The sequence below is a fragment of the Contarinia nasturtii genome, unplaced genomic scaffold (assembly GCF_009176525.2).
Source record: "Contarinia nasturtii isolate CC-2019 unplaced genomic scaffold, AAFC_CNas_1.1 Cnas_scaffold_630, whole genome shotgun sequence".
In the NCBI taxonomy this organism is placed as follows: Eukaryota; Metazoa; Arthropoda; class Insecta; order Diptera; family Cecidomyiidae; genus Contarinia; species Contarinia nasturtii.
In genome coordinates, this window is record NW_022197981.1 from 692,897 (window position 1) to 714,267 (window position 21,371).

The following is a 21,371-nucleotide window of genomic DNA, read 5'->3' on the forward strand; positions in this document are numbered from 1 at the left end:
TTCTATTTTGTTGAAGTTTGAATGAAATAAACATGAAATTTGAATAATACAATGACCTGAGAAGAGAATTTGAGATGCTTACTAATTTTATATCTATAAAAGAATTAATTTTATTTTGATTTTTATCATGATTTCGTAATTTTTTTCCGATTTGGTAAGAAAAAAAATACGTTCAAAGATTTTCATTTTGATTACTTTAGGTAATTTTTTGTATTTTAAATATTATATGTGGAAGATTTTAATACATACCGTTTTATTTCTACATCGTACCAATAAAAAATGACGAAATTCGAAAGTATTTAAGGAATTAAAGTTTTCAAATAAATTCATCTCATACAAGCTCGAAAATATTGAGTTATTTTGAAGAAAGATGGAAAATTATTGAAAAATTCTTGCTTTTCAATGTTTAAAATAGAATGGATATAGTCAAAAATAAAAAAATAAAAAATAAATAAATAATACTTGGTTTTGTACTTATGCATGAATTTTAATTAATTTTTTGTTGTTGCTTTTATTAAAAAACTGAATTTTATTTCGTTACTGAGTTTGTCCACCCAAATCGAATTGATCGAAATTTCGAGACACAATACAAATGATTAAATTCAATGGCATCGCACTGTCAACAAAATCTTCGGCCTTCAATTTACTTCGAACACGATGACATGTTTTGCTTATTTTTCGTAGTGAATTTAGAAGATTCGGTTCGCATGGCAGACGCAAACAACATAATGAACAATAAACCCATTGTGGAAACCAGTTTCTATTGGTCAAATACCAATCGAGATCATCGACAAGCCAATTTGATTGGTACTCGATTACTAGTTCCAAGTCTCGTTGATTTATGTGAAGCATATTATTCAATAGTGGTTCTTTATTTTGGCAATACTCCAACCATGATTCTTCGGTGTTATCGTTGGGCAGTTCAGCATGCTCATAGTCTGATCGAAAAGTTTGACGGATGTTTGTTATGCGATCATGCAACTTTTGAAATGAATATGATTGTAGTTGAAGCCATTCGGTTGTTGGCAAGAGAGATTTTGGTGTTTGATCTGCTAATGGTACCTGAAATATAATTATGAATTCTTAAACGTTTCGAAATCGTTACAGTACAAATCGAATTGTGCGACGGGAATTTGTGATAAATGCATCATCGAAATACTAACCTCAGCATACTGATCCCAAACGGATCGTCCTGCTTTTGAGTCCATTGTTGTGTTGCAGTCAGGTTCAACGATTTTCCTCACAGGCCTTACAACAACAGCGGGACATTTTTTCCGCTCATAAATGACGCTCTGTAAATACTGTTCACCGTCGACGGGCACCTGATTTGGATCATATTCGTCGGTTGGCATATTAAAACAAAAGGCTGGCTGCTGAAATGAATCCATTTTTCATTCGAAATTTTGAAACAAACACAAATCACACCAAGATATGTTGGTGCACTTAAAATTAGGTAAACACAATCGAAATCTGTCTTTGTGATTTCGTTTGACAGGTCTGAGACTAGGAATTTTAAAAAAAAATCCACTAGAGGTCGTTGTTGGTACTATTGAATAAGTAAAACCATTCATTTTGAATTTTTTTCTCTTACCATTGTATTTTATTTTCATTTCGAATACTTGCGTTGAAAATTTTTCTACATTTTTCGCTTTCTCTTTGCATTTTTATACTTTGAATTTTTTTGGTTGAAAATTCGTCTGTTCAATTTTCTTATCGTTTCAATAAAAAAAAGCGCAAAGAATAAATTTCGACATTGATAGAAAAACAAAATGCGATTTAAACCGTCCATCCGTCTTCATCCTTATAATAAAAAATGGGCTTGTTATTGACCTTTTCACCGTATACATAAAAAATGGTGTCTAAAACGAGCTGTTGTATTAAATCAACTTTGTCGGCTGGGCAATAATCATCTTCCGATGACCTTGATATTGTAATTATCGATGGTGTATAGCGAAATGTTTCTAAAAATCGCTTAAAACTGGCTATAAGCTGATTAATTTCATGTTCATTTGAAATATGGTGTGGTAGTTCATTTGAATCAAATGTGCAACCAGCATCGAATATCGTTCGCCATTCAATTACATTGTTTGGATGTTTTTCTTTAACTTTTTGCACCAAATTTTTTATTTGACTTTTATATTTTGTCAATGTGTTTGGCATGCAAATATTTTCGATATCGATATGGTCGTCGAGTTGTTGAAAAATGTCTTGCAAATCGTCTAAAAAATTGGACCGTTCTGTTGTGAAGGTGGCCAATTCATTTTCGTTTGATGACGTTGTCATGGTATCAAAAGCTTCATCAAAAAAATTCCCTTTGAACAAATGCTTTAGATCTTCATAAACTTGTTCGTGTAACATTTTTTTAAATGGATTAGCCGTGCTGAAAAAATCTAAATCGATATCTAATATAAATTGTTCGTTGTCCGTATCAGCGCAATTTTGAAATTCAACACAGCGAAAATCTTCCATTGATGATGAGTGCGACTGCTGTTGACCGCTTATCAATTGTTCATTTAGCGTAAATACACGAAGATTAACTAAACGTTGATTATTTAAATTATATTTTGGTTGATATGTGCCCTCTGATAAGAAATATTCAAGTGATGAATCACATCGAATATGTCCGGCATGGTCGCCAATCGAAAATTCATAGTCGCCGTCATTAATTTGATTGGCCCAGTGTGGCTTCATCCAAATCAATTGATCAATATGACCGGCATACACTGTTGGCATTAGCCAATTTTCAATCGAAACGGTGTTCAATAATTTATCTTTGTCGCGCACAAATTCGGCTGGCATCGATTTTGGTATGGTCATATCGGGATGACTGTCGAAATGAAGAATTTTGTTAGCGGTAAATGGAATTCGTCGTGCGCCCAGACAACGATAAATGTAACGAAGCACATCGTTATGATCTTCAACCACGAAAATCGGAACTTTTTCAAATGGGCGTAGATTATTGATCGTTTTGCTGCCACTGCTGCTGTTGGCGGTGGTTGTTTTGTTTTTTCCACTCTTATCATTTTTTACAGACAACATCTCAGTACAGTGCTTAATCTGTCTCGCTGTTTTCTTGTGTTCGCCTAGAAAGAAAAACACGTACAAGTAAATATTTGTGAAGAAATAAAAGAAGAACACGAAAATAAAGAAAACAATCCCTGATTAATGTAGGCTTGTTTGTGTGTCAGATTATCTGTATAAAATCTTAAACTTATAATATTTAGCGAAAATGTAATAACTTTTTTCTCATTCTCTCGCTATATCTATTCTAATTGGTGTTTGTTTTTCAATTTTCCATGTTAATTGGCTACACAAGCATTATGCTTGTTTATTTTTACAATTTCTCATTTTCCCTGAATTGTTTTTTTTTGCTCCTTCTATTTTTTTTACTGAACAGAAGATATAGATATATTTTTTATAATTGCTGTTGATTCAATTTCCTACATTTTGTATTTACTTTACTTTCACATTTCGATGGATCGTCAATTAGAATCGAGCAATTGAATTATTTCAGCTTTTATAACACGCAAAGGGTATGTATAGATTATGGTGCTCTGTTATGTATATTTTGTAACCAAGTGTTGAGCGAAGTCAAACGAAGGACGAAGAAAATTCTCTCATTTGGCCCACGCATATCGGTTGTGATTTCATTCATAAAAGGCAAAGAAGAAAATTATTTCTGTGTACGCTATTTACAGATAAAAACCAAATGGCACTTGGTATTTGGCACTTGAGCCTTGCGACACATTCATTCATTCATTCAGTACATACATATACAATCATCAATACACTGTTGTGTGAATGTATCGCGGCACCAGCACTAGCTAACGCTAAATAAATGGCATGTATTACATGCGGTACGGTGCACGAGATCCGGGGGAAAAAGGAGTGAATTGTATGGAGTTTCATTGATTATTTTTCCATGTACAAATGCGAAAATGTGTGCTCTTTCTGTACTGTTGTTGTGATATCGACTATATGATGAGTTAGAGTATAGTTGTTGTGCTGAATATAACGAAAAATCTAGTCATATATGCATATAACATATCTGAAAATCATTTCATCGTTTACAAAAAAGAAACCATCGCGTATGCGTATGCCATCAAATTGCTGATGTTCTCACTCTATTGTTTTTTACTCTTTTTTTCCAGTATGTTTGTTGTTCTTTTATTTCTTCAGCATCGCACATTTGTTTTGTTTCGACCAATATTCGGTGTATATTCAAAAATAAAAAGGGAACACATTGCGTAGGCGACACATTCTCTGTGTATGACCCGCCTGAAAATATTTCCGATACATAGCCAATTTAATTTGCAAAATTTGACCAAAAGTTCAATAAACTGAAATTAAATGAAGTCAATCGTTTTAAGATAGATCCGATTGACGGGCATTCAATTAACTATGACATTGAGTGTTCAACAAGGTTACCATTTCTTACATACGGGTAACATATTTGAACAGTCGATATGCGTGGGCGATGCTCACTAAGAGCTTTCTCTCAACAAAACTTTGGAGTCTCTCCGTCAGATTTTTTTTGTCGTCTCTACTATGCGACAGTTCTATTCTTTCTGATTATCTCCCGTTTCTTTCATGTATTCTCACTCATTCTACCATTGTGGTTATTGTTTTAAGCCAGGCTCGTATTTATAATATAATTTTGCTGTTTTTTTTTTCGGTCGTATTAAGCCTATTGTGAGCGAAGCTTTGGTATTCTATGACTGCCGAATCCTTACTCTGCCTCATTTGTTTGCAAATGATTTTTTCTGATTCTTATGTTCATAAAAATGTAGATACAGTCTGTCAATCAATCGCATTTGTAGCGTTATACAATTGAGCGACAGAATATTTTCTTATATGTATATGGCACACAATCTCATTTTTCCGAATCAATGCAGAGAGAAAGAGAGCGAGAAAGAAGAAAAATATAATTCACGAAATGATTGTGACACGGGAATAAAGCAATAGAGAGAGAGAGAGAGAGAGAGAGAGGTACTACATTCTGGGTACGTATGGGTATGTATGTATGGAATAGCATTCGTGAAAAGACAACAAAAACGACGAAATTTTTTTATGAATGAAATCACGCGCGCGTTTATTCGCAAATGATATTGAGGTGACACTCATTCAACTCTCTTCATAAAATTCAATGAGCTTAAATGCTCCACCATAATTAAAATATATTTTGGTAAATATATTTCATCTTCTTTGGATTTCTTGTTTGTTTAATTCATTGGTTCACCCGTTCGCCTAACAAAGAAGTATTTCGTATTAAATCCCCCACAACAATCGCTTTATTACGTCAAAACCCCGACTATCATATAATAAAAGCTGTAATAAAAACAACTCTTCAATGATAGAGAACGCGGGAGTGAACAGAAGTAAAAAACAGTGATGTGTCTTTTGTTGTTGTTGTTGTTGTTCAAATTCATTTGGTCGTCCGTTCGCATTCAAGTGATTCCGCTTTTGTATTTAAAACACTTTTGTTGAATTGAAAAATTTCATTCATGATATCGACTATATACAAGTGTATACATACACAAATGCACGATACAAATTCATTCATGGAATAAATTTCACCCTTGCTGTGTGTGCATAGGCACGCTCATTTTGCTATATATATATATTTATACATACGTACAATACAAAAATCTATCTGTATTTATATATCAATCCATATTCCGTTCATAATGATTCGCTGGTTAAGTTGGGGCCGTTCGCTCGTGACATACAACCAAAATTAGAGAGAACGAGCGGATTGTTTTGCTGTGGGCTTTATGGTATATTATTCGCTCTTGTTCTCATCGTATAATAAATGTGTCGTATATTTTCACGTGGGTGTGCACGACCAACATCATTTGCAATAGTATGTGAGCCAGAGAGATTGTTCGTTCGCACTCTCTGTATTATTTTTTTTCTTCTGTTGCAGCTTGTTAGCTTATTCCAATCAATCAAACGCACATAACTGTTATACATATAGCATACAAATATCGGTTTCTCTGTATAGCTTTGTTGGATTATATATTTCTTTTCGATAGCAAGTTTGTATGAATATCAATGCAGCATTTGTACGACAGTATAACTTTACTCTTGTGGTTGTTGCTGCTATTTTTAATCAACTTTAGTGAATGAAAACATTGACACTAGTATAATTCTGATATACAATAGGCTGAATAGTTTAAAAAGAAGACTGAACTTTAGGGATAAAATTGAAGATAGAAATAAAACACTCTCTCTCATACACATACACGCACACACAATGGGATGCAAGACGGCTTGAAATTATCGATTAAATGTGCTAGAACAAAGGCCTAAAAATAAACAAACAACTCAACAAAGTCACGTTGCTTTCGCCGCCACCGCTTCAATCTCATTCATATAGATAATGTTGGCTCATCAATATATTTAACATTTGAGCTTTTCGTGAAACCGGCCACTTGAATGAGACGGTGCCGTTTGCTTTTCTAAATCTTTATCGTGGGCATTTTTTCTTATTCGTGATTACGCATCCCTTATAAATGCTGCATAGCACCCAATCGATTTGGATGAACGAAAATCAGTTGAGTGGGATGAAATCATTTTCTCTCTAAATGAAGATTGAAACAAACAAGAATCACGTTTATTTCTCTGATTCTCTCTCTCTTCACATCTCTTTATTTAAGTTCAATAATAATGAATGTTGATGATGATGAAAGTGCTGGTGGCGATGACGACCATGATAACACAATTTAATTGTGACTCAAGCTCAATGTGACGATGAAATTTTCATATGAACACACAATTGATGTATATTTGGAGCGCCAATAATCGCATTATTGATTATACATTTGTACGATTCAACGGTCATGGTCAATAAACAAAACAGCGACCGATGTCATCTATAAAATGAATTTCATAAAAAAAAACTCCATGACAAAAAACCATTGGTTAGTCTCAAGTAATAAACTAAATTCTGTCAAAATGTGCGCTGACTTCCAAGTCATTGATAAAAAATTAACCTTTTTGCAACGCAAATAACAGCGTTGTGTGCGTGTGTGCGCGATTCTTTTCATTGGAAAGTGCCTACACACAAAACTCATTCACAAGATTTGGCAAAAAGGTGTATCTTTTTTCGCCTGCGGTGAAAACGTCAATCGTTGAGAAGGCGACCGATTCCGAAAATGATGTTTGATTCATTATTGCGTAAACAGTCTTCGGGCAAAAATGATTTTGATTGCGATTTTTTTGACGCAATTAAAAAGGAAACATCAGAGATGAGTCGATCAAATCACTTTGTCGAAATCAATTAAAAGCTTCAGTGTTACATCAATATTATGACAATATTTAATAATGTGAGAATTTTCGGATTTGCACGCCGGTGGCAATGTGCGAAACAAAACACTGCAGATTTAATAAATATACATATTCCATACTACCCAAAAAAAAGCATACGCATATGAATACAATCTATATAGCGGATAATTCACACTCAATCACACACATACAAACAAATTCACCACCCATGCTTCTGCTGCTGCTGCTGCTGCTGATCATATATAGCAGTACATAGCGGGCGTAGTGTGTTGCTTCCTGCGATTCAACAACACTATTTGGCGCGTTTTTTCTACTTTACCGCATTGATATATGAATGAAATTACGTCGACGCACACACAAATATTTGTATGTTGTTTCGAACTCCGTTCAACATATTCAAAAGGTTTTTACATACGGTATATTTCTTGCTTTTATGTGTAAATAATCTTACTTGAATTTCACGAAGAAAAGAAGAAGAAGAAGAAGGAGCAGAGAAAAAAAAACCACGTAAAATAAACAGGCACAACCAGAGATCAGAACAAATGTGCAAAAAAGAGAAATAATCAAACTGAAACACATAAATTAATTTATTTAAAGCTTGGTACGAGGAACAACGTCACTGAAATAATTAATATTTTATTGAGCCAATGAATTTCTCGTATCAGATGAGTTGATCTGTTTCCTGCTTAAATATCGGAATCATTTTCAAAAAAATGGAAATAAAATTTGAATAACTTTTGTCAAGTTGTAACAGGCCCAAAGGTCATTCAAGCTCACACTCTCCCTCTCTCCATGTCTGTATCTCTGGCAAAAATTCAACGAATCGATTTTTAAGTTTGTTCTATGTACTCTCTCTCTCTCTCTATTCAGAATGTATTTTTTTTTCTGTTCACTCGAAATTGAAAAGAAACAATAATATCGTTGGTTTGTTTTTCTAAAAATCCAGACCGACTATGCGAGAAGACTTGCACATTTCATTCTGGTTCTCATACATGCGATGTGTGTCTCATTTTGTGTACATTTCTTAGAAACTAGAAACGATGGCACAATTATGGGTGTATTGCACATTTCAAAAGATGTGATGTGCATTGTATGGCAATATGGAATGTGCAAAACGTTCAAAGATGAAAAATAAAATTGTGTGTGCGTTGAATGTAGTCGACGGTTGACTAGCTATTTGAGGTCGACTTGCATTGGTCATATCATTAAGATGAATTACAGTCATTCGTTTCTCTTGATTTGGTGAAAATAAAATCGTCTCACATCACACAAAACGCAAAAGAGTGCTTGAAATCGCGCCCGCTGTCGTTCGTTTGCTCTCTTTCTCTATATCTCTGTCTGTCTCACATAAATTTTGGTGTGTTTGTTGCGTACAAGTGCGCCACTCATCGACTACATCTGTGCAACGAACGTGATGTGTGTAGAAATTTAGTGCACTTTTAAGGTGTAGCATGTGTGTACAAAATGAAACACGAAACGCTGAGCATGAGAATGCAGCGACAATGACGACGACGACAACGCCAAGGGACTGTGTGTCTGATGAACGCAGCAAGAGGATACGCATCCGCAAACGTTATGTATAGAATATGTATCGTAATCACATTTTCAATGCACAGTACGCAGAGCGTAACAACCACAACTGCGATGTTGTTGTTGCTGTAGTTCATATTAGTTTGATTCAATAAGATTACGCAAAACTTGTTGTGATAGATGCTTGTCGTTACGGTGCGAGGAAAGGCGCGCTCTTTTCTATCTCTCTCTCCCTCTCTCTCTCTCTCTCTCTCTCTCTCTCTCTGTCTGTATGTGTAAGTGAGTTGCGTTTCCGAATCCATGCATGCCCGTCGATATACGGGGCGAATCCAGTGTGATAGACAGAGAAAGAGAAATTCGAAACTCAATGCTGCTGCTATTGACTGCGAGCGAACGAGTGTAGTGGTTCATATCAAACAGTACGATGGAACGCGAAAAGTACGTGCCTAATATCTGTGTATGCGTGCCTGCATGCCTATGGTCGTATGCTCTGTCTCTCTTGTTATGAACAGAACACATTTTTCTATTTGATATTCTCTCTGTGTTTAATGTTAATCGAAACTTCGATGAGTGTGGATCGCGCGTGCTATGTTTGTATATCATAAATAAAAATCCTATTGTATGTTTTTGTTTTTATTATTTCGTTATATACACGATATTATTATTATTATTTTATTGTTTTCATTTTTTTTCGCCACATTTCCACATCATCGAACAACAACAGCAATATTTTAGTGCTCATCGCATTTAATTCAGTTGATTGTTTTTCATTTCATTTTTTCTCGCACTCAAATCTTTCAAATGTGTGTGAGAAAGAGAGAGAAGAAAACCCATTGAGAAGAAGTGAAAAAAAAACACACATATTTTCTTCAAGTTGTTGATGTTTTGTTTGCGTATGGTGGGAATTAGTGCGTTTTTATTTTGTTGATTCAAAAGATGAAAAATGCTCGGTATGGTTCAATTGTTCATTAATATCGCGCCACAAAATAAAAACAAATGCACATTCTGCATTGATGAATGGAACGGACCAACAAAATAATAACAAACTCGCACCACAGTGAAATATACAATGTGTGTTTGCGAGGAAAAGTGTGAATTGAAATAAAAAAAAAAATTGAAATAAAATTCAATCGAACGAAATTAACTTACAATTCAAAAAATATTTATCAAAACTAAAAGTGTGTTTTCTTTCTTTCTTTCAGTGTTATTGTATTTTCAACGAACGTGAATTATTAGTGAACAATGCTAAGCATCGCCAAGACTAGTGTTTCGTGTATTTATATACCGATGTTAAATGTAAAAGAACAAACATTTCAACAAATCGCATTTGACCAAAGATAGAGCACATACACGCACACATCATAGATCCACACACACACACACACAAACACACAGACACATTGAATTTGCTGGGTTTCAGTCTAACTCGGTAATTTCTTGGATGTTTGCCTTCTCATTTCATACCGATATATATATTTTGTTGTACATACTATAATCCGTCAGTGAAAAGGAAATCGAGACGAAAAAGATAGTAAAGAAAACGACCGACACGAAAGAGAGAAAGACATTATGTTAACGTTTAGTGAAAGAATTGTTGCTTTTATTATCGGTGTATTAGTAGGTGCGTTATTCGATGTGTTTTTGATTATTTTGTTAAAACAATGTTCTACTCGCTATTCTAAACCGCATGTTTTAAGCCACCGACAAGAAGAGGAGGCAAAAAAAATATTATGAATAAACAACACATTGATGAACAATGAACTGAAGATTTTTGTGAATTGATGACGAAATTCGTTCGTTATGTTTTTCCGTTGAAACAGAACAAAACCAAATAAAAATAAACGAATATATAGTAGCGGCAACCGAAAAAAAAATAATGTTCTTATGTATACAGAATGGATGGCAGAAGTGAACCAAATTAAATAAATGAAACAACCAAAATAATCGAGTGAATGTACACAGAGGAAATCTCGTGAGATTGCAATTACGACGAAAACGGCAAGAAAACGCAAAAAATCAGCGCGTACTGAGAAAAAAGCTCAGCATTTTTTGATGATTATAATTGGGTGAAATAAACAACAGAATTTCGATTTTCATTTTTTGAACAAGATAAAGAGACACACACACACACATAAATAATTTAAACAATAACTCACATCGACGACTCTTGATATATATATATTCCGCTGATTCAATCACAAAATCGTAATTTTTTTTTCTGCGAAATTGACATGCACATACCAATACAAATGCGAACGGTTCAAATAGAATGTAATACAGGAAGCTCTTGTTGAGCCCGCGATGAGTGAACATGTCTAGAATAATGTGCGAGAAACATTGCTCCCGTTGAAAATTGAATACGAACGAACAAAAAAAAATCAGCCAACAACAACAATAGCAAAAGAAGAACGAAGAGCAGCGAGAACGCGAGCAACAGCAGTGCGGCGAAAAACACGAAGAGTGCATGTGAATAATAAATATATATATACATAGAGTGAAGGAGCCAGCGTGTGTGAGTGAAGGAGACAGAAAACGAGAGATACAAATTATAATCGGACTCGCAAAGACACACAAAAAAAACAAGAATTAAAAAAAACGTAGCAACAGATCAACAGCCAATGAAGTATATTGAATCGAATTAAACAAAAAGAAGAATAAAAAACACTACGAAAAGGAAAAGAAACGTTTACAAAAAAAATATATATATATAGCAGATTTGAAGCACTTTCAATATTTTAATTTATGCCGACGCGAATTTTTACACACTATCGATGGTTGTGACAGTGCAATTCACATTTCGACTACTCTAGAGAGAAACAACATAGCAAAAAAAAAGATATCTATATTTATATATGATTTATATATTTGTAAAAACAACAACAACAACAACAAAGACAGCAGGAATAGTATGATAGTGCAAAACCAAAAATTGCATGGCCAAACACAACACCACGATTCAAATTTGAACTAAGAAAAACACTTACGCAGAAAAACACAACGACTCAATAAGACAAGTAGCCAACATACAATTTTAATTTTGTTTTCTCTTGCACATACACACACACACAATTGAAGACAGTGAAATATTAAAATTGCATTAAACGCAAAATTTGAGTCACGCTTACCTGAGAATAGTAGCCAACGTAATTGAAATAGTTTCAACGAATTTAATTGCTGCGTTTTTCGACTGTATGTCTAGTGAGATATTCTTCAAGTGGAACTTGGACCAATTCGATAGATTATCCGCGCGCCGTTCTTAATAAAGGAAAAGTAGAGAGTAAGAGAGAAAAAGAAAACACAAACGAAACGTAACAATGCCCGAACACAATATGGATGCTGTATCGAAGGAATGGCTTCAATCCGAATTGAGATCGCCTACGAAATCGTTGATTGTTTTAGATTGTCGTAGTTCAAATGAGTTCCAAGAAGGTCACATACGATCGGCCGTCAATTTTTCCATACCTAGTTTAATTTTAAAACGTTTGGCAACTGGTAAAATTGATTTAACATCAACGATTAAATGCCGTGATCTAAAGCAACGCATTCAAAGCGCATACAGCGACAGTTTATTTGTTCTATACAACGATGTAAGTAATGATATTTAAAGAAATTATTTCTTGTGTTTTTTTTTCGGTTTAAAAAAAATTGAATTGAATTTATGTTACTTTTAATTGTAAACGAAATTTTTGAAAAAATCTTTTTCTTGTACACGCACACACTGTGAATATGGCCGGCTATGACAAACACGAAACAAGAATCCGAAGAAAAATTTATACGAAACGTGTGTGTTGACGTTTTAGTTTTTGTTTTTGCCGAATTATATTATGCGAACGTATATATGTGTGTGTATGAGCAACAACGGTTTCATTCATTTGATAAATAAGATCAAATACATACATAAGCATCAACTTTAAAATTACGTCTATACCGGGACGTTTGCAATTCTCTCATCTTCTTTTTTTTTGTTCGTTCATTTCGAATGTGATGAAGAACACAGCATAAAAAGAAAACCGTGCTGTGTCACATTCATTTCTCTTTAATTTCAATGTAATTTTTCCATTAGGTTACGACAACCGCTACCAAAACGAGTACATCGGACAAAGCAGCAACAGCAACGGCCAGCATTGATTCAAATGCAATTACAAATTCCGTTGAATCGAACGCAAACAGTAGTGATGCGACTACAATCAACGTGCTGCATCGTCGACTCAAACAAGATGGCTGCTCGGTTTATTGGCTCAAAGGTAATCAAATACATACAGTATGACTCTCTACTCACACTTACAGCAACAGCAAACAACAAAATCCGTGTGTAAGGCACCGAAACGCACTATTGAATTGTGTTCTTGTTGTGTCTTATTATTATTTTTTTCTTTTGTTGTTGTTACTGCTTTTTCTTCACATTGTATTTGTTTCTCGCTCATTCTATCATGCTCGTTATGTCTTCGCTCGAGCGTTTATTGTGACTTGACTTTGTGTAGTCGTCGTCGTCGTTCACGGTGTTTGCCATCGTACAGAACGAAAGAGCGAAATAAAAAGATAAATAAACACATCGTTTAGCAAGCATATACACGCACATTATGCGCTCGCTATCAGCAAATTGAATACATGAATCGTGGAGCAAATGAGGAGAGGTAGGTAGGAGCCGTATGCGCATTTGAACCAGAAAATGCTCAAAGAAAAATGTGCGTTGTCGATTGCATTTGGTGTAATCGGAGAAACACTGTCGACTGTTGGTGTTTTTTTCTTACTTCTCCCATTTCCCCGATTCGATGTGTCTGTGCCATTGCCATTTAGCAAACGCTTTTGTTAATTCGATATGTGCGACAAATCGTTTTTTATTTTTCAGGAATTTTCTATATGACAAACAAAAACAAAAAAATCAATGAGTTCGATGATACGCAGAGTTTTTATTATTTGTCCGAATCGTTCATATCCGCTAGCATAAATTGTGCCTTATCAATGAAATAAAGCGAAAACCACCATTACGTGCGGCGATCGCATGCTGAAACCAATGAAACTTTTGCTTTTTTTCTTCATTCTCATCCCGTCGCCGTCTTCATATAATTTTTTTTTTTTGCTCTCGCCCCAATTTCTTGCGTATACGAGCTGTACGAAGGTTAGAAATTACTCGTCAAGTACCAATTCTGCCAATTTCTTCTGTCTAACTGTAGGCCATAGATATTACATTTTATTTTCATCTCCAATTCAATAGTAGTACGCACGTTTTTGTTCTCACTCCCAATTAAATGGGTCATTTGCTCTGATTACAAGCTCGCTTGCTATATTAGTTTTTGTTGCTGTCATTTTTCCATTCCAAATGTCATGTTCTGTATAGAATTCTACCATTTCGTATTTCACATTATAGCGCTTTGTATCGGTTGTGCGATAGAGAAGAGACTGCCTGCTGCTATATCAATATAGCATAATTGCTTGCAGATTGTCAAAGCGGAACGGCAACAATATCACTAAAAAATATGCTCCGGATATATACATATACAACCGATGAAATAATAAAGTACATTAGTGTACTGTGGTTGAGTCATTCGGTTGGGTGTCATGAAAACGAAGGTCAAGAACATGCTTGATGATTAAACACGCGCGTTCACTATATTGACTAGATCGAAAACGGCAAGAGAAAGCTTGCAAGCAAAAAAAACCAGGAGAATGAGAGTAAAATCGATTTTGTTGAGCTGGAAACTGTTCAAACTGATCGATTCTCGATAGATTTCTTTCTCGAATTTATTTTGGCTCAAAAATAATTATTACACAATCAGAGACGGTCGTCTTTGTCGTGTGTTTAGTACAATAATACATGAGGCTTAAACACTTAGCTTGTGTTGTAACGATATCGAACGGATATTTGTGGTTTTAAGATTGCTAAAATGGATAAAATTCCAATTTATCGATAAAGTTTTCTGTTGAATCCAATATGTTCAATGTTTGTTATTTAATGTTTGTACAGAACAAATAATAACAGCCAAGCCAGAGAACGTGAAACGAAAATATGATATAAAGTACGAGCATTGAGAGAGAGAGTAGGAGAGAGCGTTAACATGTTTAAAGTCCAAGCATATGCAGCATAGAATTTATTGCGGTAAAGTAAAAACATTTACACACAAATGATGAGTGTGAAAGCCAGTGCCAGGCAAAAAGGGACACACAAGAACCACACCAACGAAATGAATACGAACAAAACAAATTTTTACCGTGGTCAAGGTTAGATCAAGTACTAGTCGGATATGTTGTACTTTTTCGAATGTGCATATACATAACGCTCAACGCTAGTGCTAGTCTATATGTATATATGAATCACGCGCGTTCTCAAACATGAACAAGACAAGAATGAAAATAATGATAATAATAACAAGAACCTTGCAACATTGAAGAGAAAACCATTTTCGCAAGCGCGAGAACATTCCAATGTATCGGATGCATCGAGTTTCAATGCGTTTGTGCGTTGCACATTTTTGTGCGTATCCATTACATTGCCGACATCGGTGACGACGACGACGACGACGACTCCGTCGATACAGAACCCTTTTGTAACACAATAATAAGTATACAATTCTCTACTTCTGCTTCTACTGCTGTTGCTCATTATGAAATACTTCTGACAAGTTCAATGAATTGCACAAAGCGATAATATTGGAATATATCGCGTTCCACAAAGCAATAACACCATTGATGTGACCAAACACTTTACCCATGGGAATACATTCATGTTTGCTCATGTTTTTCTGTTTGTGTGTACCTTTTTTTCTCTTTCTTCATTCGTATTCATCGGTCGCATTACACACAATGGAATAAAAATACACTTATGAATTGAATTTCTCATTGTTTCTTGTATGTTATTCTTTTTTTTTCTGTTTTGTCTTCGGCCAAATGTTATTCTTATATTAAATTTTAATAAATTGTTGTTGTTTTTCTTTTGTTCGATGTTTCCATTTGGATGCTTAGACGGGTTTGCAAGTTTCCGCGAAACATTTCCCGAGTGGTGTGAGGACGACAGTGTCTCATCGACGGAAAGTGCAAAAAGTCATGGTACCAATCATTCAGAACCATTGATGGGATTGAGGTATTTGACCGTTCATATTCATCAAAATGCGAAAACTTTGCTCAAAGTAATTGCGAACGATTCTCTTTTTTTTCTCTTTTGGTTTTAGGTCTCTCCGAATTTCAATACCATATTCGGATTCGGTGTGCAGCAGTTCGGCTGAATCATCGGATTGTGAAGGTTCAACGTATCCACAATCAGATGCACCCACTGAAATAATTCCAGGGCTATTTTTAGGCAATGCATCGCACAGCGAAGACTTGAAAGCATTACAATGCTATAACATCAAATATATTCTGAATGTGACGCCCGATCTTCCAAATCATTTTGAAAACACAACAGAAATTAAATATTTACAAATTCCAATCACCGACCATGGTTCACAGGATTTATCCATGTATTTTCCAACTGCCATCAAATTTATTGGTAAATGAATATTAATTATTCGCTTTCTCGTTCTCTGTTTATTCCCCGTTAATAGCTTGATATATAATGTGAATTCTTTCGTTATGTGTGTGTGTGTTTTTTTCTTCTTCAATTCTTGCTAGATGAAGCGCGAAGAAATGATTCGGCTGTGCTGGTGCATTGTTTGGCTGGTGTATCGCGTTCGGTAACCGTAACGCTGGCCTATTTAATGCATTCACGTTTATTGAATTTCGAAGAGGCATTTGCATTGGTGCGTTTACGTAAGCCAGACATATCGCCAAATTTCCATTTTTTGCGTCAGCTCCATGCATTTGAGCGTCAATTAATGGAAGAGAATCCAAGCCGAACACCACAATCGGCACAATCAACCGATTCCGTGTATTCAGATTGTTGTGGATGTTCATTATCATCGCCGGGTCCAGTTGTGCCACCATTCCATCATAATCGTCCACATCAGACGCTGCAACAGCAATTAATATGCCAAAAACATTACAACCAAATCGGTGTGTCACCCGATTCCGGTATCGAATTTGACCGCTGGACATCGGCCGATAGTACGCCAAAATGAGATAAACTTACAAAGCGTTTCGCTTTGCCATCAATCGAAGATGCATCAACCGTAACAGCGGCTGACATCGAACAGCGAGACCCAAAGTAAAAAATGTAGAATTTTCTCAGTAAGTCATGTCAAAAGAAAAGAAAAAATCGACATTGCGTGCTTACTTACATTTTTTGAGGCCAAACTGGCAACGGTTGAAATAAATGTTTCGGATTTCAAAGTGGATTTTGTAATTTCGTTTGGACACATTTTTCAAAGAAATTTGGCCAGAATAAATTATTGGGTCATCAATCCCGTTTTGCATGTGAAATTTTTGAAAAATCCAATATTTTTGCTCGAATTTTTAAATGAATCAATTTTGAAAGGTTTCGCTCCAACTTTGATGGAAATTTATGTATTTTTTTTTTTTTTTTTTTTTTTTTGAAAATATCCACCTATACCATTTACGAAAGATGAAATTCATTTTCACATTCGAAACATTTGCAAAACAAAACGCTAGCAAATCACTTTTTTGACACAGTCATTTTTTTCTAAAGAAATTTAAAAAGTAACGTTTTTCCAGAATGTTCACCTGATGAATGTATTTAGTTTTAGTAAAATCAAAGAACAACAAAAAAAATTAAAATAATTTTCATTAATATTCCTATAATAAATAACACAATACTAAATGCGTGTGTTTAAAATAATGTGAAAATGTTGCAGAATACACACATACAAAATAAACAATTGAAAACTTAGTCCAAAGTGGCTGAAACCAAGCAAAACTGAATGTAAAAAAAAAAAGTTAATGAAAAAATCTATACTTAGAACATACAAGAACAAAATGCATAGAAATACAAATGGAAATGGTATTTTTTATACAGATTTAGGAACAAGAAAGACATACAAACGAAGAAAACAAATTATAAGCGAATAAGAAGAGAAAAAAAAATAACAACAAAATAACCACTTACTTTTTTCAATCTGCAGGGACTTATACTCTATATATTTTATAAATGTTCTCATAATTGAATGCGCTCGCGCAAGCACATACACACATACACTTACACAAAAAAAAACATTATATTATCAGACAGACACCGAATGAAAGAAAAAGCAAAATGCGATCGAAAATGAATTGAATGTAGCCTATATTTTTGTATCGGTAACATGAGATGAGTAAGAAACGAACACCCCAGTTGATAAATACATCTATATATATATATTTTCGAACAATTTGTATGTTTCTTTCGTTGTTCACTGTATTTTTAAAATTTATTCTTAAATTATTACACAAAACGAAATAACTTATTCAGTCAATTATAAAAAGAAAAGACTTTCCATTATCGTCGATCGGAAGAACATTTAGAATTCAACTCTTCGGTCTTTGACACGGTTTTATTTTCAGTTTGTACGCAATTTACAATTATAATAGCAATTTTGTTTTCATTGCATCGAATTAATGGTTTAAATAATTCATATTCCCTTCTTCGCTTAACAAAAGACATCGCCGATCGCACGATATATTCAACATTTAATCTCACTAATGTTATTAAAAGATAAAATAATATTTTTTTTCCTTCGATTCTACGTCAAGCGTGATTGAGCGATTTTACGTTTCGTAAAATTCCTGTAATTCTTGTAATTATTTGCTAATTAAATTTTCATCTTTGATATATATTCGGTGTATTTTTCGGTATTTTCGAAACATTTGTTAATTATATGTGTTGATTGACTCCCGAATTAAAGCAAATGAACAAAACAAAATATGAATGTTTAATTAGTCATTTGTTATGCATAAGAATGGTGTAATTTTTTCTTCGATTTTCTTCATCCTCAATTACAAATGATTGATATAAGACAAATAAAAAAACATGCTCCAGAATGACTTTGAAATAGAATCAATATTTTATTGACTGAGCACGGTCATAGGAAGTTGATATATACATTTTGAATAAGCATGGAAAAAAAAGAAAGTTTATAGAATAGCATTTGTGCATTGTTCCGAGAAAGAATAACAGACTTGTTTCGTTTGAATTAATTACGAGTAAATATGTGTGTATACGCGTGATTAAAAGAAGAGTGCAGCAAACCCCCCAGAGTGCCAAACTGTCTTCGCGCGGACATCACTAAAGCGATAATGTAGCCATAATAGATCTAATCTTTTACACAGTCTTATTTCTGACGACGAAATAATGAAACATTTTATAACAGAAAAAAGGCAAAACATGCAGTTGTTTTTATACGCGTTGATTTTAACAATTTAGCAAAACAAATAAACAAAGATAAAGAACACTGTTCACTATTTTCTATGCAAAAAAAAAAAAAAAACAAACATAAGAAATAAAAATCGAATTACCAAAAACAACTGTTTCACTACATAAATAATAACTCAAATGAAAAACAAAATGATATTAGATATTGTCAATAGCAAACAAAAATATAACAATGTTCATCATATTCATTTCTTTCGATATATTTGGAATTGCATTTTGATCAGATATATTACAAGTACAAATATTTTAACATATGCATTTGTTCAGACCCGGCTTGAAATTTTGGCAATTTTTTTAACGACAATACAAAACAAAAATCTCTCAATAAAATTTTTTTTAAGAAATTCATTCAAAAAGTAAATCATTCGAAAAATTGATTCCTTTGGGCGAATATTTCGACTTGTATACAGTTTAAGTTTATTAAGTGTTTATCTAAAATTGGTATACTTGAAATTGCATCAAATACGACTATTTTTCATGCGCTTATTAGTAGATTTGGGCTACACTCGATTTTTTGCGCACAACGGTTTTTATTGGGAGATTTTTTTTAAAAAAAAGTATTGACTTCAATAATTCAAGTTAAATGATCATGTTTTATTCGGGCTTAAGTTTGCACACTCAGAATATAATTTTTGTGTGCAAGGGTTGTTGTTGGCTCCTCAACCAAATTCGTTTAGGCCCACATGTAAACAAAATATAAATTGTCCAAATCGAAAAATACTTTGCCAAAAATTCGATCCAATGTGAGACAAATGAAAAAGATAAAAAAAAAAATCCCCGACTCGGTTCAATAGAGAAATATTTCAAATGGAATTCATGTTCGCAATTTATTTTTCCTAATCGGATTTGAATGTGATAAATTATAGACAACAAAAAAATTCTAATCTTTTTGAACACCACTTAAGTCACATCCTTTTGCACGACAAAAGAAATTTTCATCGTATGATTCTTTATTGTGTAAATTAAAGCGAAAAAGGCTTGAAATTAATAACTAAAACATGGAATTACATGTAGTTTGAATGTTAAATTTGTTCTCGATTATTTTTTTTTCTTGAATTTTATTCGTTATTAAAAAGAGACGGTTGCTTTCGACAATCTCAAGTTGGTAACTCTTTTGAATGTCTAATCTCGGAGCAAGAGACTTTTGACGAAAATAAAAATTCAGAAAATTTTAAATTTTACTCGTTGGCCATAAAATGAATGGAATACAAAAATATTGAACGCAAAAATATTGTTTAAATGTGTACGATTGGGGAATTAAAATTAGTGCAAAAAATTTAAGTAAAAAAGTAATCCATCAAAGAATGTGTATGAATTAAAGACTGAAAAATAAAAACACGAAGCATGCATGTGTGCGCGACGTACATTTTCGAAAATATGGATAACAAACCTACAACTTAGTGCAATCAAAGTCGTGTTAATAAATTTTTAGATGAGAAACAAAACAAAACAAAAAATGTACGCACAAAAGCACATGCATGCCAATTCGAACAGTGCTATTGATTATTTCCAAGTGAAAAATGAAACAAACACATTTGCAAATGGACGTAGTTAGTCAGATATTCATTTTCTTTTTTAGAGTTATTAACAGTATTTTAAAAGCAAACAAATGTGCCAGGAAATTTCCATTTTTAACAAAAACATTTTTCCTCTTGTTTCGAATCGAATTTCGTGTTACACTTCAAAAAAATCCCAAATGGAATTCAAGCGAAATTTTCGAACTTTATAAATGTGATTGTTTTTTTTTAAATCTATTTTTCGTTTTGTTCACAAAAGTCAGTGAAATATTTTTGACATAAAAAACGCCCAGATACATTTCTTTTACTTATTATTTTTTTGGTAAATGTTATTTTTCAAAACTCAAACATTATAAAAAATACTGTGTTAAGCTTGAATTAAAAAAAGGAATTTTATGTATTTTAACAAAACAACACGGCGTTGTTTCACCCATGCGGGTGAAATGGCATTAATTGAGAAAGTGATTCGTTTGATCAATTTAAAATTGAATGTGAATGTAGAATATATATGTGACATATTTCACATAGTTTTTTTTTTTGTTTAATTTTCGGATAATTGTGATTTATTTGCTGCAACCTATTAACAAGTAAATTCCAAGAAAAATTCCTTATAATTGGATTTTGAAAAATTAATATTCCAACAAATCATTTAAATTTGAAGAAAGCAGCAACATCTCTGTAAATGAAATATTTCTTTGAGAAATAGTTAAAAATCTAATTCATATTCTAAATATATT

The 21,371-nt window shown here is 33.6% G+C and overlaps 3 protein-coding genes across 8 annotated transcripts; 1 reads left to right on the forward strand and 2 right to left on the reverse strand.

Moving 5' to 3' along the window:
- Positions 1-466: 466 nt before the first annotated feature.
- LOC116340295 (protein Gemin2) lies at positions 467-1,540 on the reverse strand. The gene is made up of 2 exons (XM_031766727.1): positions 1,164-1,540; positions 467-1,062 (listed from the first exon to the last, which is right to left on the reverse strand). The coding sequence occupies exons 1-2, from the start codon at positions 1,386-1,388 to the stop codon at positions 538-540; spliced, it is 750 nt and encodes a 249-aa protein (XP_031622587.1). The 5' UTR covers positions 1,389-1,540; the 3' UTR covers positions 467-537.
- Positions 1,541-1,658: 118 nt separating this feature from the next.
- On the reverse strand, positions 1,659-12,514 carry LOC116340293 (UPF0489 protein C5orf22 homolog). Of its 4 annotated transcripts, none has more exons than XM_031766721.1 (2): positions 11,946-12,514; positions 1,659-3,083 (listed from the first exon to the last, which is right to left on the reverse strand). In XM_031766721.1, the coding sequence occupies exon 2, from the start codon at positions 3,037-3,039 to the stop codon at positions 1,777-1,779; it is 1,263 nt and encodes a 420-aa protein (XP_031622581.1). In that variant the 5' UTR covers positions 3,040-3,083; positions 11,946-12,514; the 3' UTR covers positions 1,659-1,776. The 4 variants fall into 4 exon arrangements, with proteins under 4 accessions (XP_031622581.1, XP_031622582.1, XP_031622583.1 ...); XM_031766722.1 differs by lacking the exon at positions 11,946-12,514 and adding an exon at positions 9,970-10,079; XM_031766723.1 differs by lacking the exon at positions 11,946-12,514 and adding an exon at positions 3,458-3,669.
- LOC116340292 (dual specificity protein phosphatase Mpk3) lies at positions 9,378-17,255 on the forward strand. Of its 3 annotated transcripts, none has more exons than XM_031766718.1 (6): positions 9,378-9,439; positions 10,023-12,407; positions 12,884-13,064; positions 15,781-15,898; positions 15,987-16,303; positions 16,426-17,255. In XM_031766718.1, the coding sequence occupies exons 2-6, from the start codon at positions 12,135-12,137 to the stop codon at positions 16,869-16,871; spliced, it is 1,335 nt and encodes a 444-aa protein (XP_031622578.1). In that variant the 5' UTR covers positions 9,378-9,439; positions 10,023-12,134; the 3' UTR covers positions 16,872-17,255. The 3 variants fall into 3 exon arrangements, with proteins under 3 accessions (XP_031622578.1, XP_031622579.1, XP_031622580.1); XM_031766719.1 differs by lacking the exon at positions 9,378-9,439 and adding an exon at positions 9,496-9,770; XM_031766720.1 differs by lacking the exon at positions 9,378-9,439 and adding an exon at positions 9,876-9,891.
- The last annotated feature ends 4,116 nt before the right edge of the window (positions 17,256-21,371 follow it).